General features: G+C 42.7%; 1 protein-coding gene across 1 annotated transcript; it reads left to right on the plus strand.

Annotated features, from left to right (window-relative positions):
• Positions 1–1,955: 1,955 nt before the first annotated feature.
• On the plus strand, positions 1,956–19,096 carry pgfb (placental growth factor b). The gene is made up of 7 exons (XM_034575814.1): positions 1,956–2,130; positions 15,067–15,103; positions 16,299–16,495; positions 16,586–16,665; positions 17,452–17,481; positions 17,586–17,648; positions 17,744–19,096. Exons 1-7 carry the CDS (start codon positions 2,068–2,070, stop codon positions 17,763–17,765), a joined length of 492 nt encoding a protein of 163 aa, XP_034431705.1. The 5' UTR covers positions 1,956–2,067; the 3' UTR covers positions 17,766–19,096.
• Positions 19,097–19,205: the final 109 nt, after the last annotated feature.

Genomic DNA, 19,205 nt, shown 5'->3' on the forward strand with positions numbered 1-19,205 from the left:
CCTTTTTTTTCTCCCAAAACATGGTTCGTACTGTCAAGCTTTGTGGTTTTAGTAAAAAACAATTAGAGCCTCAAGGTTGTTCCACGAACTGACAGCAGGGAGATCCATCTCCCCTGGCATACGATATCACTCGAGCCCGGTTTATTTCTCCTGTCAGCTCGTATTTACAGTGCAAACAATTTGGAGTGATCTTATTAGGCCCTATCAACCGCCGCACCTTTAAAAACACTCATAGATCACAGAGCACGTCGACGAGACGTGTGTTAAGAATCTGGTTCTGTCCTGCGATCAAACAAACACGTCTGTGTGGCTGCAGTAGCAGGGAGGAGAAGCAGCGATCGTTTGCTCCACCATTCAAGATCTTTTAAACAAAACATGAAAAATGACTTGCACTACATCATTATAGTCTTACATAACCACTTGGAAAGAAGAAGAGAGTGTTTTTTAGGGTCACCTTTGGTTCATCCGCACTTGCAATAATGTGGCGATAATGGATAATTCGACAGTCGGGGTGAAAGGAGGCTGATATTGCTGTGAAGTAAAAGTTTCACATCCAAACAATGATTGCTCAGTAAGAAAGAGAGGGCAGGACTTAAACAAAAAAATAATTGTGGGTTTAAATTTCCATTCTGTCTCCTGTCTGAATTTTCAAAGAGCATCCACCACAGTAGTGTAGAGACACAATTTAGGAAAAGAACCACTGAGATGCTGCCTGGTATAATTAGAGGAAATGTCTCTCATCATCCCTGACTGTCTGCTCCCTCTGATGCTCCGGCCAGGGTGGCTGGCTGGTAATGGAGGAGATGGCATACTTCTGCCGGTAAGTGTGTAGAAACGCCACACTCGTGAGTGTGTGATCTGTACAATGGCAGAAGGCGGCGGAGCCATTCAGCACTGTCGAAGGAATGTGTGGAAGCCCACAAGGAATCCATTTGGTTCCAGGGTTTTCAGCAAACACAGAAGTCCCACACTGGAGATTAACTCTAGTGTGTCAACAGTAATGGAATCTTCCTCTCTGTCTCTGCAAACTTGACTAAACGCTGACGCCTCAGAGGAAAATCTCTGTGCATCCTGCAGCCAGCGACTATATCACCCATGTCACCAATGTAAATAATTTAAAAAAAAGGTCCCTTGATGTTTACCTTACTCACATGTGAGTCCCCAGAAGAAGGTTTCTGTGTGTGTGGTGTAAATCACCTGTGGTGTGTATAGTCTAGAATTCAGAGCTGAGGCATCAGCAGCAGCAATGTGGGGAAAAAAAGCCCCTCAGTTACAGCCATTTGCAGCATCACAGAAATGACCAGCTTAAAAAAACAGAAAAGCTCTCATGTCATGAGTGAGTTCAGTGGAGACGGATGAAGCAGGGCAGAGAGGGGGAGGAGATTTAAATGGCCAGCTTGTGAAAAAGGTAGTCTGGGGCAATTAGAGGCAAAGTGTGTGTGTTTCTGCCGACTGGAGCCCAGAGCTGGAAAGGAAACTGAAACTGTCGGTGCAACTACGCGCTCTGTGTGTTTGTGTATATATATATATATATGTGTGTTTGTGTGTGTGTAGCTTTTTTCTTGGATCATCACTTGAATATTTTGGATTGAGAAGAATTTGAACTTTTTCTCGCCTGAATCTGAATTTTTTTTTTTTCACGCAACTTTTTTGACTTTAAAACGTGGAACTTGTATTTATTTTTTAAACCCGTATTATATTGGTTTCGTCCCAGCACCTCCTGCTTGCCCCTGGGGCCCTTATTCATTAGTAAGCACCATCCACTTCATCATCAGGTTACACGCAGCGGAGGAGCTACGTGACTGCGCTCAGTCACTCTCAGCTTGAACCAAACCCCGGGAGCAGCAGCAGCAGCTCCTCACGCAGCATCACCACTTCTTTCCTTGGGACTTTAGTTTCTTTTTGTGGATTGTTTCATTTTGTGTGTGTGTGTGTGTGTGTGTGTGTGTGTGTGTGTGTGTGTGTGTGTGTGTGTGTGTGTGTGTGTGTGTGTGTGTGTGAGTGCAACGGGAGCTGCCACCTCCCCCCTCCCCACCTCCATCTCTCAGCACTCGCACACATCACGACATGAAACTGGGTCTGGTCCTGGAGGCTGCGGCGGCGCTGTATCTGCTGCTCTCACCTGCACAGGTAGGACAAGTTACACGATTCTCTTATTTGTGATCAGTGAGAGGAGAGAGTCGGTTTGACGTGGTTTCAGAGACAGAGTCACACTTTGATGTTGAAGCTTCCAACCATTGAAACAGCAAAGTAACAATAAAAAAAAAAGATCCTTTAATACTTTTAAAAAGTTGATATCCTGTATGTTGAAGTCCACAATGCAGGCTATACACAGAAACCGCCTGAGTCAGCAGAATACGTGATGGTTGTGTCCAAGTGATAGGAGTCCGTGGTGCTCTGACGCTGTTTTCATTCATAAGACGGAACGTGACAAAGTGCATCACTCTCTCTGTGGAACACATGATGCCAAGTGACTCACTGTTGTGTTTGGCGAGACTCGCTAAGCTTATAATTACAGCCGCATCGCTCTTGAAACATCAGCTCCTGTACGACGAGTTCTCTCTCTCTCTCTCTCTCTCTCTCTCTCTCTCTCTCTCTCTCTCTCTCTCTCTCTCTCTCTCTCTCTCTCTCTCTCTCTCTCTTTATGTCTAGAGTTCCATCAAGGAAATGCTCTGATTTCTAAGATGGTGAGAAAGTGGGAGCTACTATATCGAAATACTATTACAAACTGAGAGAGGTGAGAGACCTGCGTAGTGTGACAGAGTAAAAGGTTGTTTGCAGGTAAAACTTCTTTCCTACTTTTGTTCTGCATCAGCACTTTTTCGTTTCTTTTTTTTTGTTGCATAAATCTGCACATTAATTGGACACAAGCAGGGTGAAATATCAGGATGAAGAAGAATCTTGTGTGTGTGTGTGTGTGTGTGTGTGTGTGCGTGTGTGTGTGGGTGTGTGTGGGTGTGTGTGTGTACTCATTTTTGTTGCCTCTGTGGGAGCTTTCCCAGTAGACCCACTGTCTCAGTCCTAATGAGGTAAAGCCACAGTTTTGAGGGGGGGGGTTAAGGTTAAGGTTAAGATGTGTATCGTGGTAAGGTTAAGTTCATGTAGTATAAGGCGTGGATTGCTCAAGGGATAAGGTTAAGGGATAAGGTCTTGGAGCTGTCCACAAAGAATGGAAGTGAATGTAAAGTCCTTACAAGGATGGCTGTGCAAACCTTTTTGTCAATTCTGTTTATTGCTTCTCCATCAGATAAAACAGCATACAGAACCAGTAGAATGTGTCATACATCAAAGTATCACACTACATTTAAGACAGGACAAGAACAAGAAACAAGGATCAAGGGAATACAACCGTGATATACATCATATGTACAGAATAGTACATTAAAACGAGATAATACATCATATTGTACATGTCATATGGAACACATCATACTCTTGTAAAGGGTGCAAGTCTTCAGTATATCAAGATACTGTAGAATGACGGCCTCATATTTTCATGTAGATATTTATCAGCTCACAACACAACCAGGAGGACAATTTTGTGATTTCCTTCAACGATGTGTGTCGAAAAAATCTATTGAAACTTAATTTCAAGTCAGTCATATCACTCTCAGGCGACGGTGGATTAGCACAAAGCTGTTCTGTTCTCCGTTGCCTGGCGTTGCCTTTTAGTCTCTTTTTATGACAATGTGCCAGAACGGGACAGAGCCGAAACTGGACCGAAGAGGACTCATGTGTCACGCCGCAGAAACACTTGTAAGAGAGATGCGCATTGTGCGGCAGGACTTGTGCCAACACTCAGGCTCTTGAACCCATTCAGTCTCTGATTTCCCCCCAAGGTGCCTGAGGGTTGGCAGCTGTCTCGGATGCTTCTCATGTTTAACGCACAATCAGGCCATTCCTGCGTCCGCTCACACCGCATACACTGCTGCTGCCTGCTGATCTGAATGTGACGCTGCATGCGGTAGCTGGTACAGTATCACTGAGTCTGTTAGAGTTACACACAGACTCAGTGGGGCTCTCAAGGTTGCAAAAAGCTCCACGTACACCACATTGTCTGAGCGGAGACCTTGCAGCTGTTGCTGAGTTGAGGGTGAGTGGGAGAGGCATGGGATCACCACATCTCCACTAATCCTCATAATCAGCTCATGGCCTGCTTAGTCAAAACAGGAGTGACAAAACCCAGGACCCTCAACATGTAGTAGGCTAAATGCCCCCCCGCTCAGAGAAGAATGACAGGGACATTTAAATGGTTAAATTCAAGAATTCAACGTAGAGTCCGTCATACAGACGATCTGTGAGGTTCTGAGGTCTTGCTCCTTCTCCAAACCTTTCCGTTTCCAACAGTTTTTGTTCAAAGTTCACCTGCAAGGGAATTATTGTTTCGTTTCCCTGCAAACAAGCATCTTGAGGTTTAGCCTTGAACAAATTTGAGGAACTAAATATTTCACAATTTCAGCAAACAAGTGGCACTCATACCAGTAAGCTCTTTTCTGCTCCCAGTGACAAAATTAGACCGTCCTGGTCTGTCTCTGTTCTGCCAGCTCCCACAGTAAACTGCCAGACGTGGTTAGTCTGCCGAAGTTGAAGGAGCAAACATTGGCCATGTGGCTGGAAATGCTATTTATATATGTCTGCCTTTTGGATTCTCCACCATTCAATATAGTGCCCCTTATTGATAATGATATTTCCTCATTGCCTGGTGACTCATGCAGTCATTCATTCATGCTGTGAAACCTGGAGGAGAGGTCGAGGTTAACATCAGCTGCTTAATAATTCAGTTTTACGACCAGAGATTTACAGCAGAGCTCAGTGTCCGTGTGTTTGGTGGGAACCTGTAGAAAAGCAGCTTTTTATCAATGGAAGTTCTCTGTTAATTGTAGTCCCTACTGTATATATGAGTAGTTTGACAAACAACTTTGGTTGGTTGGGCAGGCAAACAGTCCACATGGAGAAAGAAAGAGATGCATTGACCGAAATGGCTATCAGCTATCAGCTTTTCAATTGATCAGAATTCATGCCTGCTAGCTGTGAATAGATACTAGCCAAAATGTTGTCTGGAACTAAAAGACATAAAAAAGTATTGCTGTGTTTTGTTTGAAGAAACGTTTGACTTGTGTGGACTCGTTGAACTGTAAAACATGCACACCTTGGCTCGGATATCTGCTGTCTGCACCGGAAGCTCCAAAATATTGTCCGTCACCCCGAGAGGTTGATTTTATCATCAGACAGTAGTTGTGCCACTATAAAAAATAGACACAAGTGCTATTTAAATTTGTATTTACTTTGGAAAGGCCTAATAATGTGTTAGCACATGGCAAACTTGCAGAGTACACAGCACTAAACAAGCAGTGACTGGTGTTACAGACATGAAGCCCACAGCTGAGTATACACGTTATGTGTCACCCAGGACATCATCAAGTAACACAGTCATTAAGTATCTGCATATTTATATGTAGTACAAATGCATCAATTCATCATTGCTGGATGATTTATCCAAGATCAATATTGCAGCTGATAGAATCCATGTAATCCTCAATCCTAACAGTTATATGTTTACTCTGTTAATATGAACTGTTATGATTCCTTATCCAGAACTTCTCCTGGTCACATGTACACACAACACATAACCATTGCCTGGAAGTGGAAGCACCTGGGTTTCCTCTCTGAACAATGGCGACCTCCTGGTCACCTCATCACCAGGGCTAATTTATGGAGAACATGCTATAACTGGCATCCACCGGTTATTTTGCTCACATTGCTCGACTTTTCAGTTTATTTTTGGTAACTCCTATGCATAATAACCAAGTACTAAATACAGTATGTGTGTGTGTGTGTCCACCACAGTGTGAGTATCCCCCTCAGATGCTTTGTGCTCCAGATTCAAAGGGCTTTGGAAATCACTACAGTACCTGTTGCCTCCTGCCCATTTCATAACCGCTGGAATGCTGTACACACAGTAACTCACCTCCACTGCCATGGTGGCTATGTGTAGGAAAATGCAAGTGAAATCTTGCATCAACACAATCGAACCCGACTGTCGTTACTCAGTGTTTCCATGAAGACACAGTGCGAGAGCTGGAGTTGAGGGCAGCTGCACAACCCAGCATTCAGCTCAGAAAGAAAAGAATCCAGCAATATTAAGGAAATCAGTGGAGGATAAGAATTGTAAGCCTCTTTGGTATGAGATTATGAAATTCTTTGTTGGTGTCTCCAGTAAAATACAACATTTTCCTCAGATGAAACCACAAATGGAAAAAAACTTCTTGCCCAACGCATTTGATTTTGTCAGACAGATGAAGAGGAAGAAAAAGAGGAAGATGGTGAGCCTCAGCTACAGCTCTCGTTTGTGTTTGTGGGGACATGACGTTGCACAGGTGTTTCCTTTACGTCATCTCCAGCAGCAAAACAAGACTGCATCTCACACATGTTTTTGTGTTTTGTGTTTTTTCACATTTCGCCACGTGTACGCCACATTTCCGTCACAGTGGAGCTTCATAAGCAGAGAGCTTCGATATCTAATATCAACGTGAAACATCAGGTGTCAGGTTCAGTTTCTCACAATGCACTGTTTCTGTCAGCTCAGTTTCCAACAATCGGACATTTAAAAGTCAAGTTCCTCCCTCCCTCTGCGCCTCGGTCTCTCTCACACACTTGATGGTCTTTCTAGTTCAGATGCGTGCCTCTGAGGCCGAGCGGCTGACTGATAGGGCTTTTATATGCATGGCTGTGGTATTTCTCTCTAGTTGTAATGTCCCGGCCCATGGGAGAGTCTCAATTGCAATCAGGAAATATGGATTTCTCCTTTCTCTTGCGATGGAGGAGGAGGGGTGTCGCTTGGGGCAGCCGTCTGCTCAGCGAGCTTTAATCTCACATCTGGGTGTAATTTACTGTGGTTTACACAGGGGGAACAGCGTTTACTGTAATAGAGACCACAATTACCACCGGTCAGCCTTATCTCAAGACCTGTGTCGTGTGTGTGTGTGTGTGTGTATGTTTGCAGATGGGGTTTTATGGTTTATACAGTGGTTGTGTGTGTTTGTGTGTGGGTCTTTGGGGGGACATTTGTGCATGCATTAATGGATTTATACTGAGGAAATGGTGTTTATCTAAATCAACATTTATTTGGGCTTTTACCTCTCCCTTGTCATTTGATCCCTTTTAGTTGTTTTTTCTACTACTCCAAGAAAACCTGATAGTTGGTAACCAAACCCAATGTCAAAGACAAAAAAGTTACACTGAAGGATATAATTATAGGTTTGCATTTACATTAAAGGAAATACGTTAATTTACTTTCTTGCTGAGAGGCAGATGAGAATATCGATACCACTCTCATTTGTGTGTATTAAATAAGCGACAGTCAGGAGATTTTCTGCACATGTTGGCGGAAAGACCGGGATTGGAGGGTGGTGGGAGTGGGAGTCACCCTGTAATCTGTACAAAAATCTTTACAAAATATGCTGCTGCTTTCAGACATGCACTTAACTCCAGAGATCCTCAGGAGTTACTCCGAAAAAAGAAAAAAAAAGAAAACAAATATCTGCGGCCGAAAAAGTTGTGCCCTATCACGTGATGTTCTGTAAGCAAAATCACGTGATCCCCGCTTCGGAATTGATACGTGACATCCTGCCTCAGTCAGCTGCCCCACCCCTCGCCTGAATCCTGCATCGGATTACTTGGTTTTTTTAACGTGTCTGAGCAGAGAATCTCCCGCTGCGTTGTTTATGTAAGAAAGGCAAACTGCGGAGAAGGTCCAGACCCAGTTCTCCAGAGATCCTTGGCATGTCGTGTCGGAAAACGGCTTAAGTAAAGATGGATGGCGCGTCTCCATTTCATTTTACTATATCTAAAATATCCCAGATACTAACGTTGCCATATTGCACATTTGGGGCTAGAGTCTGCACAGTGGTGATCGTGGGTAGCGAGCCACAGGAGCGAAGTCCTGTCGATGCAAGCACTCGATCAATCACGAGTCAGTCTCAGCTGTCAATTAGAATTAACTAGAGGGGCACTCGAAGAGCACATTACTCCGCCAAGGCTACATACTATCTAACCATGTTTAAGAAAACAAACTGGATCTGCCCATTTATCCAGATACGCAAAGTATAATAGGTTCTTCTTTGGGTCAAGCTCCACCCCTCAGAATCGGTTCACCAGTTTTTGGGTAATTCTGCTAAATGAACAAACAAATGCCAATGAAAACACAACCATAGACTGTTTATAAAGATTCTCCACTTCCTCCCACTATCCAGAAATGTAGCCAGAGCGAGGTCTCAGCCGTCAATCATATGTCAACACATCAAATAACTAATTAAAAAACAAGCTTACCGGAAACATGAACACTCAAATATAAAAATCAATGTTATAAGAACTAGCATGAACCTAAAATGACAGAGGCTATCTTTGAGATCTTCAGCCAGACACCAGGTGACAATCAAGCTAATTTGGCTTCACTTTTCGGAGCTTTAATGTCATCCATCTTTATACAGAGATTATGGTACAAAAACTGCAGCAGGTTTTCCAGCGGTTTAGGTGACTTACTATTTCTCATTCAGGGCACAGTCATTTCCTGCAACAGGCCACGTCAGCACGCTACTTACTCATCACTCTTGATTTCAAAGGCTCCATTCACCCAGATTACCTGAGAAATTGTTGTGTCACCTCGACCACATGCTCTGTTGAAATTTGTTGCTGTTGTGGCCGCGCTCTTGTGATCACAAGCCCTGACCTGACCACCCGAGAGACCCAGCTGGATACTGTCAGACCTGTAATGGCATGGCTGTCAATGCATGTTTCACCCTCCTCATGTATACAAAACAGAACCTGGCTTTCTTTTGTAGCTGCAGAGAATAGATACAGTGACCTGCAGACCCCCGTGAGAGGCCTCAGAATTAATGTCGCAGTCATGGCGTTGATGATGCGGAACCTTGCTCTCGATAAAGGATGGATGAGGGGGATCAGCGAGGCAGGAGGGGTGGCTCCGTTTCTCACTTCTCGAGCTGCCTGTGTGTTTGTATTCACTCTTTCTGCTTTAGCGCGCTCTGTCCTGTGTGGTCTCGACTTCTGAGTCAGGCTTCAGTCGGATCAAAACCAGGACAGCATCTGGCCTACATGCTGCCTCCATCACCAAACTCAGTCGAGAGCCACAAGCTCCATCCCTGCACTGTTTACCTACGCTGTTGCCCTCACTGAATGAGGTTTTGAACTGTTTTGGGAATCTTTGTAAATAATGGCATTTCGCCCGGTAGCTGGGATCATTATTTGTCGAGAGGGTTTTTCCAAAACTCAGCCGCTCCGCTTTTGCTCTTGAACGCTGACATATTTACTAAATTTAGTTAGTTTTCTCTTACTAGTGAGTCAGTGTTTTGCATCATACTGCTTCAAGAGGATTAATGTGTTAAGAAAAGTATGATGCGTGTGACGATTGATTATGTTGCTGAGACATGTTTGTGGTTTGACATTATTCACTGTTATACTGATGGATTTGAGAATCAAATGCACAACTACCCACATCTTTGGCCTCCAGCTGCAGGAAGCTACTGAACCACATCAAACATGGCAAAGTTTTTATGTAATGGTTTTTAGTGTGCTGTAAACTTTGATGTGTTGAAATATGTGAAATCAATGAAAATACAAACACATGTGATGGTTTTATATCTGTTTTGAACAGTGAAAATTAAACCTTCTGGCCCTTTCGACGAAATGAGGCATGACCCATCATGCTAGTCATCATTAACCTTCGCCAAGGAGGTTATGTTTTCACCCCTGTCCGTTTCTTTGATGGTTGGTTTGTTTGTAAGCATGATTACACAAAAGCAAATGACATACAACAAAACTTGGTGGAAGGATGAGGTATAGGTCAGGGAAGTAACCATTCAATTTTGGTGCCGATCCGAATCAGGGGGCAGATCCTGGATTCTTTCTTCACTTTCTTTAGCATTGTGAGATATAGCGTTTTTCAACATTTTCCCTTTTTTCTTAGGGAATAATTCATGGATTTTGATGAAACGTATAGGGACACTGATATGTATGAGAGTGTTTCATTTGGTGTAACTTGATGTAACTGTTGGACCTTGGTGGAGGTGTGTGCTCTCTTGAGTACCATTCTAGTTTCTTGTATGAAGTAACAGCGCCAATCTGTTGTAAACAAGCCGGTTTTCTGAAACTCTATCATCACGATGGATGTGTCAACAATTCAAACCCCCGTTCATGAACTAGCTATTACTAAATGTTGGAGCATATTTTGAAATCAGAGGTTTCTGTTCTTCTTATTTCATGAAACTTGGAAACAAGACAAGCTTTGCCTTTGCTGTGATTGTATTACAGTCCTAAGGAGAAGAGAAACATGGATGAATGAATCTAGTTTCACATCATTTTCCAGTCCAGTCGTCCAGGAGAAGGAGTCCTATCTATTTAGGCTGAGCTGACAAAGAAACCTCTCTGCATTTGATTTGCGGTACTTTACACTGTGGGATACTCAGACTGGCTGGTATCCAGATCTTTTTGGCAACTGACCATAGTACCTGCTGTTAAATTGCCCATCAACCCCCCCGCCCCCCCACACCCCCGCCCCCCCACCCCTACACACACACATACACACCCCTAACCCGCCCCTGCTTGACTCTCACAGTTGAAAAACCTTTTATGACCATTATGCTGGGTCCCCATCATGTTTTATTTTTGCTCCCTGCACACACTGCCCCTCCTCTGACAGATGGAGTTAAGCAAGGAGGTTAAAGATGACGCAGTTCAGCTGTGTGGGAGTGGAGAGTAATAAGGCCTGGGGCCTCTGTGGCCTGACAGCGGGAGCCCAGGGACACAACAGGTCCTCTGATCTGACCCAGAGAACGGAGCAAACTCTCAGCCGGCAGCGCACAAACCTTCAGAAACATAGAGGGCTAGTTTTTAAGGCAGTCAAGCGTTGAGGAACCTCGATGCCAGAGTTTCTTACTGTGCTTTTAGTCTGATCTCTCCCGCTCCAACAAACTGCCCCTCGCTCTGAAAACCCCTCATCAGTGGCAGCACAGATACACAGGTCTCTGAGAACCAGCTGTCCTGACAGGAAAACAACTTGCTCAACTATGGGACAGTGACCACAGAGGCCTGAGGGACCATGACGCTCACTTCATATCCAACATGATAATTATCCAATGAGAATTTAAGACCGGAATCCTCTGACCCAACTGTGCTGACCAGTAATCAGTGACTGGATTTCTAAGTTTGTTTAGGAAAGTCCCAGTTACAGTAAAGTTTTGTTTTTTTTACTCTAATGCCATTTTAAGGCAGTTTTCAGGTTGAACATTGTTAAGGTGCCATCTTTGGGCTGTGGATTATAAGATTAGACATTTTCTTTTTCCAGCAATTAAAAAATATCCCCCAAATTTTACTTTAACTGTATTTGAGAATGAAAGTTAGTCCGTTGTAGGCCTTTGATTCTGCACAATACCAACTTTCACATTGATCAGTGAAGGCCCAAAACATGTTAACTTTACAGTAAAATTTCACTCACCTATTCCTTCTTTACTCTTTTACATTTACACTAACTCATTTACACTTTATAAGCTTCAGTTAATGTTCACATCAAATGTCAGAATGCTGGATGAAATGTATTCTCAGTGACTTTGACTGTTGCATGATTGCCACTTGGGTTAGATTGAGAATTTCTGAAACCGCTGATCTCCTGGAATCTTCGCCAAATCTGTCTCTGGAATTTTTACTCAAACAAAAACAATGAGTCAGCGGCAGCCTTGTCGATGGAAACGCTTCAACAACTCTGTGCAACTGTGGTGAGCAGAGAAGCCAAGAAGCTCAGAAATCTGAAGCTGAGGTGGACACAGGTTCACCAGAACAGGACCGATGCAGAGTGGAAAATGTATTCTGGAGTGATGAATCTGGATTTCTGCTTACGGTTAGAATTCGCTGTCAGCACCATAAATCCATGGACCCTAGCCTGTTTTGTGGGCAGAATCCATGGGGCTGGCAATGTAATGTTATGAATAATGTTTCCAGCACCCTTTATAACAATCAATCAGCATTCTAATAGAACATCCTATCTGTGTATTATCGTTGACCATACACATCCCTTCATGGCCACAGTTCACCATCTTCTAATATTCACTTTCAGCCCAATGTGTCACAACAAAAAATCATCTCGGTTTAAACTGGTTTCAGGAAGACGGAGATGAGTTCAGTGACCGTCAGTAACCTCCACAGTCAGCACATCTGAATCCAACAGAAAACCTTTGGGATTTGGTGCAAGACGAGACTCACAACATGAATGTGCAGCTGACAGATCTGCAGAAATGCTGTGATGCAGTCATGTCAACGTGGAGCAGAATCCCAGAGGAATGTTTCCAGCATCTTGTTAAATCTATACCACGGAGAGCTGAGGCTGTTTTTCAGAGCAAAGGAATTTCATATTGTATTTTTCTTTTCGCAATTGGTGTCACCAAATATAGTTTTGCTTCCCTCCAGAGCTGGATTCGGGTCTTGTTTTCGAGTGTTTCCTAACCCAGCCTGTGAAGTTTAATCTACCGTCCTCAGCCAGATATTTTATGTTTGATTGTGCAGGTAATCAAAAACTAAAATCTCAGCACAGTGAAGGTATTTTTTACTTCTATGTAATCGTAGCACGGGCTGTTTTCCTTTGTTGTTGCCCTTGATGTTTTTCCAATAGCATTGGAGCATTGGAGTGTAACGTTTGAAATGATGTTGTTTCCAAACCCCAGATTTTGTGCAGAGGACACAGAATAGAGGTATTTCATTTGCCGAGACTATAGGATTTTATAGTCAGGTCAGGTGAAGTCAAGTTTATTTGCATAAAGCTTTTAGTCACAGTTATTCCGTACGGTCTAAGTATCCACATTATACAAACAATAAATAATAGAGACACATAGCAACACCCAACTCCCTGAAAAAAGGTCACCAGGGAACAAAGTGAAACTGCTCAGAAAGTCATTCTGCTCCTGGGGTTTATGAGACAAGTTTATACACATATTGCATCGGAGTGGTTTTCCCTTTCTGCAAAGAGCTAAGTTACCTCACATGAACATGAATCACACAGTGAATACTGTAAGCACACAGGGAGGAAGAAATGACTACGTGAGGATCTTCATGCAGCCTCTTATAAATCTGGCAGCTTCTTGTGGGCCAGCTTACTCCTCTGTTCTCGACCACGGGAGGTGCCAAGGATGCTTCTTCGCCATGTCAAGGCTTAACCCACGACCAAGGTCAGAAACCCCACCCCCCACCTCACCACATTCTCGACAGCAACACAGACCCGGAGCCAAAAAGCCCTTGTGATGCGGAGCAGTCTCATGAAACACCCACAGACGAGAAGAGAGAGAGAGAGAGAAAGAGAGAGAGGGAGCAAGATCATATGCCCATTAACACTGGAAAAGGATTTATTTTATCAGTCTGGCATTGCTGCAGAGGATGAAAAAAAAAGAATCAATGCCCCCAGAGAGTGGACGTGACTTTTGACAATAACCGAAAACCAAACTGTGGCTTTCCCATGCTGCGCATAAAGAATATTCTGCAAGTGGAGCTCATGTCCTGCGGTGCTGTTGTAAAAACCAACACAGTTCAGTGAACGCCACTCTATAGAACAACTGTCAGTGGAACAGCTGCACGTTTTGGCCGGAGGAGCAACCGCTTTGTGGAGGAGAAGGGAGGCGCCTCATCAGTTCCCCAAAACTCAGGGAGGACTGAGTCTAAGTGGCTGACTGGAACCTCTTGTGTATCCATTGACATGAGGTCTGTCACGCTGCACTGTGCTCATGCTGCAGTGAAGACAGATCGCTCCCAAATAGCCAGACCTGCCTGACACATATCTCACTGACAGTTTTACAGGAACCTCTGAAATGTTTTGTGAGTGTGAATGCATCATCCTCATCAAAGCAGGACGTTCCTCTTTAATCACATTGTTTGAAGGGGGTGGGCTGATGAGTGTAGGGCTGTGCTGACAGATGCTATCCTCACCCTAAATTGGGTTCATAACAGGAAGTGGATGCAGTGCAGCAATGGACAGATGGTGTAAAAAGCAACAGTCCCAACATCTGGGGAAGTCCTTCTCAGGCTGCTGTCGATTATATCACACATGCTGGGCCCCAACGTTTCACACAGGCAGTGTTGAAGTATGAATGTCAGAAACACTGACATGCAACACCAGAGATGAGGAAGACAATGAGGAAGCAGGTTGTCTGCCGCCCTGTCCGGCAGCATCCGCCGGAGGGCATTTTATTAAAATGCAGATTTTTCCCTTCCTGAGATTGGAGTCAGCGAGAGGTTTTGTGTTTTCCCAGGCGAATGAGAAATGCACTCTTGTTTATCGTGGGCCGATGGGAAAAAACCAAGACAGAAGAGGAAACCATCAATGGGAAAATAAATAGAGAGAGAGAGAGCTGAATCTTACACCACAGGAAACAGGTTTTGAACCTAAACACTTGGGCACGCAGACAAATGTGATGTATATGACAGACGGAAACTGCTGCTCATCAGAAAGACTTTTCCACCGCAGGGTGAAAGAAAAAGTGCTCGGTCGTCCTCTTTACTTTACTGTACTTCCAGCAATCACCACTAGAGGACAAAAATATCTCAGTAGCCGGGGGTTAGGGGAAAAGAGTATAAAGTGTGAGCATCTCTTGCATTTATCTGTATGTTTTCCATTAGAACTGGGCGATATGGCCAAAAATTATATCACAATGAAAAATGTTACCTGTCGAAATCGATAATTATCACGATAAATATCACATTCTTATTTTATTTTATTTTTAAGTTTAACGTTTTGCTCCCGAGTGAAGGTTGTGTTTTTAAACTTTTCTGTATGAGAAGCGAATGTTAAAATCTTAAAAACATTTTAAAAACCTGTGGAAGATCAGTGATTTCACAATGTACAAGCATTATATTGACATACTTGTTAAATTGCTTTTGATGACAATTATCTTGTGATAATAACTTGTCCCTATTGTGTCTGTTTTAGGCTCCTCCATTCAATTTGGATGCTGAACACTATAACACAGATGAATAATCAATAACTTTATTTTCACTTTTTTGTGTGTTTTGCAGAGTCTACCTTTGGCGAACATTAACCGTACAACTGAAGGTAGGAATTTCTACCTGTCTAATTCCTGAAATGTCCTCAAATGAAAGCTAGCATTGATAAAAGTTACTTTGAACTATAGTAGCTCCAACTGTTTGGTTTTAACTGTGTTTGTTGTAGAAACTGGAGTCTGATGGTTGCCAGTTCGTCACACAATGATTTATAAATATAATTCACTACGCTTGTGAAGGTTGCCTTTCATAATGAACTAAGTCTGAATATAGAAAATAGCAGGACATGTCGGGACGGGCAGGGATTACTAAACCGCTCACCTTCTCCCGTCATATCCTCCCTCTCCCGTAAATCACTGTAATTTAATGCTGCTAAAAAAGAAATAAATTCAGTGTTAAGGATTTGTAGAACTGGCGGCCAAGGAGGATTAAGAGGAGACGCAGCAGACATACAGTCAGCTCAAGGAGCAGTGGCTGACCAGCGAACTGGCCCTTTGGCGCTGTACGACATTACGGTTCACGGCCTCATCTCCCTACCGTAGATGCTTCCCCCAGCCGTCTCCTCCCAGCCTGTCTGCTTTTATAAACAGATGTTGTGGTGTCAGGCTCCATTCGTTGACCCCGGGGGTCAGTGCAGTCCCAGAGGTGCCTGCGGGGTGGCTCAGCTCCAGCTCCGGCGGGGCTCTGTTCATGGCCATGTTTTCCAATGTTTGTTTTCTCTTCCTTCTCTGTTTGTTCGGCCGTAGTCGTCCCTGTTCCTCCCACACAGACTGTGCAACTGGGACACTTTCACACATATACTCCCACAGGAAAGACTACTGTACATTATACAAACATTTTTACTTCAGAATGAAAACAGGATACACACTGGCGTATCGCGACTGCTTGAAGGTTTCCCTGTACATGGTATGGGCATGCCACTGTTGGATTATTCAGGTCATGACTGATACTGTTTGTAGATGACAGTATCATCAACAGCATAGATTTTTTAAAGGGAAGTCAACGTTTTTTTTGTTCTAATCAAGCTTAATAAACACCTTGAAATACACAAATTAAAATGTAAACCATCAGAGGGGCATTGAATACCCTCCACTCACATTGTATATACCCCAAACTGGAAACTCTTTTATATTGTGATGCCATTTCACACTACAGTTACCTGCGCGGGACAGCTTAGGACGATATAAGTACTGAGTGGAATGTAATTCCAAAGTGGGCCACACTCAGCCTCCTGTTCTCATTCACAGTGATATTGTTTCAAGAGGTGTGGAGTCGCAGCTTCTGCCGGACCATCGAGAAGCTCGTGGAGGTGGTGCAGGAGTATCCGACGGAGGTGGAGCACATCTACAACCCCTCCTGCGTGCCACTGGTGAGGTGTGCAGGTTGTTGCGGGGACGAGAACCTGGAGTGTCATCCAACCCGCACCACAAACGTCACCATGGAGGTGAGAGAATAGCCCGGTTGGATGTAACTGCGCTTATAAACATTTGGGTGATCCATCACTGAACATGCTGTAATCGCTTCTATCCCTCAGCTGTTGAAAATCAGGCCATCAGAGCAGGGTCAGGAATATGTTGAGATGACGTTTGTGGAGCATCAGACATGTGAATGTAGGTAAGAAAACAAGTTTGTGACATGAAATATTTATAAGTATACAAATACCAACCTACAACAGCAGAGCACTGAGTTACATTTTATATCAACATGATGAGGAAAAGTGAATCTTCCAATTTGCAATATGTACATATGTGTCTGGCAAAACTTCACAGATAATAGTTTCCTACAATATCTGCCTTTAGCAACCAACACATGATAATGTTTTCAGGTTTTCAGGCTTTGGTTTGGAAGGTTAGAGAAAGATCGCAGTCAGATACTGAAAAAGTCAGTTGTATTTAAAACCACATCCATTTCTTTTGTAAATGTACAAAAAGTGCTTTTGTTGCCAGGACACACAAACCTCAGGCTCCGGGTACACCGCCCACCACACCCTCCTCCATATGGCCTGTGTGTGCCACAAACATTTAAAACTTCATTAGAAAATATTTTCTGAAGAAAAGACGTGAGAATACATTTTCTAGAGAAGGAAGGGACACATTTTTGTGAACATAATCAATTAGGAGTATATAATAATAGTAATAGTATTAATAATAAACTTTATTTCTATAGTGCCTCACAAAATATAATATTAAGTGCAAAGTTAGCAAATCATAGAAAAGCCAGATCATACTCAGCAATGTGATGAAACAAAACAAAACAAATAAAAGAACAACATTAAAACAATAAAAATATATTCAGTTAATGTCATTTCTATGAGACTGGGTTGGTAAATACTTACAATGGCTGCTAACTAATATTGCTACTTGATGTTCTCTCTAATTTATTGAAACATTTTTTCTTCAGAGTCAGGAAACCTGTTGTGATCGTTGAGAGGTAAGAACCTGAACACACTGTTATAGCATCGGTTTTTCAGATTATTGAAAACTTTTTCCATCTCGGTGAAAGGAGGCTTACTGGTGATTTTGTTAATTTTGCAGGAAAAGACCAAGAGGGAGAGGACGGAAGAGAAAGGAGCGACAAAAAAACAAAGAATGTGACAGGTGATTTTAGAATCCTGAGAGAAATCATTCAAATTCCCTCCACCTATCAAACAAACAGCATTAAAAAGCTGTGTTCCCGTCCTTGTGTCCTGTAGGTGCCAGGTCCCGCGCAGGTAACTGCAGTGGTGACCCAACCCCCTGATGCAGTGTGGCTCATTATTTATTTCCAGCCCAGTGACGGCATCAAGAGTCTCCTCCGCTCATCTATCAACACTGTGTCTGCAGCCAGAGACTCAGAGAGCTGGGTCGTCTTGCTGACGTGCCCTTCTGCTGTTGGGCAGAGCGTTTTGTAATGACAAGGTTCAAAAGGAAGTGTGTTCTGATTGGTGGAGACACTGCTGACACAAACGGATATCCCTGGGAGCCAGTGCAATGTAGAATCAAACCGACTGATGCCTTTTCTTTTACACTAGTTATTACTGTATCAGTTATTGTAATTTGTCGAATTCCTCTGTATTTAAAGGTGGTTAAGTTTAAAAATCTATATTTATTGATACAGGCGAATATATTTGGACCAGCAACATGTATAATGTTTGTTATTCCTTCTTCAAACTTTATCCAAGACACCTTGACTTGTCAAAACTGCAAATGTTGGACTGAGTGTGCAGCTGCTTTGTACACCCTAATAATGAAATGTCGCCCTCTAGTGTCTGTGGAAACAGTGTTCAAAACTGATCTATATGAAATTATTTTTTTAAGGGGAAATACATGAATATAATTAGACACAGGACAGTCACGATCAATCACTTCATCCCATTATTGGCATTAATCGATCAGTTATTTAAGTCACAATCCCATAATCATTGATTCTGGATGAATCCTCTATATGTCACGAGACCAAACAGGAGTTGTTTGTATTTTGCTGCCAATTCACATCCGTATAAGAGCAATATTTATCAGAAAAGTTTATCAGCTGACGACGTCCTCAGAAGATTATGTATGAATAAATATATCAAGTTGACAAATATCCTAATTGTTCTTTAATCCTCTCTTTATTGCTTTATTGTGAGCAGGGTAGAATAGTGAATAAAACTGCTTTCTAAATGAACAAAATTCGGCCTTGTGAGAAATCAGTTCACTTCACAAGACAACAGATTTTGATTTTGATACCTTATGTTTTTTTATTACATCACAATGTTTTCACAGATGATATATATTTAAAAAGATAACATGTCTGCTGGGTGGGCCCCAGTGACACGTGACTCACATGAGCCCACAGCACAGGTGTCTTCCTCCATATGTGTTTCTTTTTTAAATCCTGCAGTAAGGAAGGGATCAACTGAAGTAGTTCTGTAAAACAATGTGCTTTTGTTTTTCATGTGCTTCGCAAAGAAAATCTATGAAAATGTACAAAGTAACATTTCTACTGTTTTTTAGCATTTTATTTCATTTGAATATTTATTTTGTAATTAAATTGTCATGGTTGTCAGGTTGTCTGCTGTGATTTATTTAATTAAAAACAGACTAAACAGTACGAATGAGTCCAATTATCTCTAAATGAATTGAAAAAAACATCTCAAGCCTTTCATTATATTGATATTTGTTTTATAGAAGAGA

The sequence above is a fragment of the Hippoglossus hippoglossus genome, chromosome 22 (assembly GCF_009819705.1).
Source record: "Hippoglossus hippoglossus isolate fHipHip1 chromosome 22, fHipHip1.pri, whole genome shotgun sequence".
In the NCBI taxonomy this organism is placed as follows: Eukaryota; Metazoa; Chordata; class Actinopteri; order Pleuronectiformes; family Pleuronectidae; genus Hippoglossus; species Hippoglossus hippoglossus.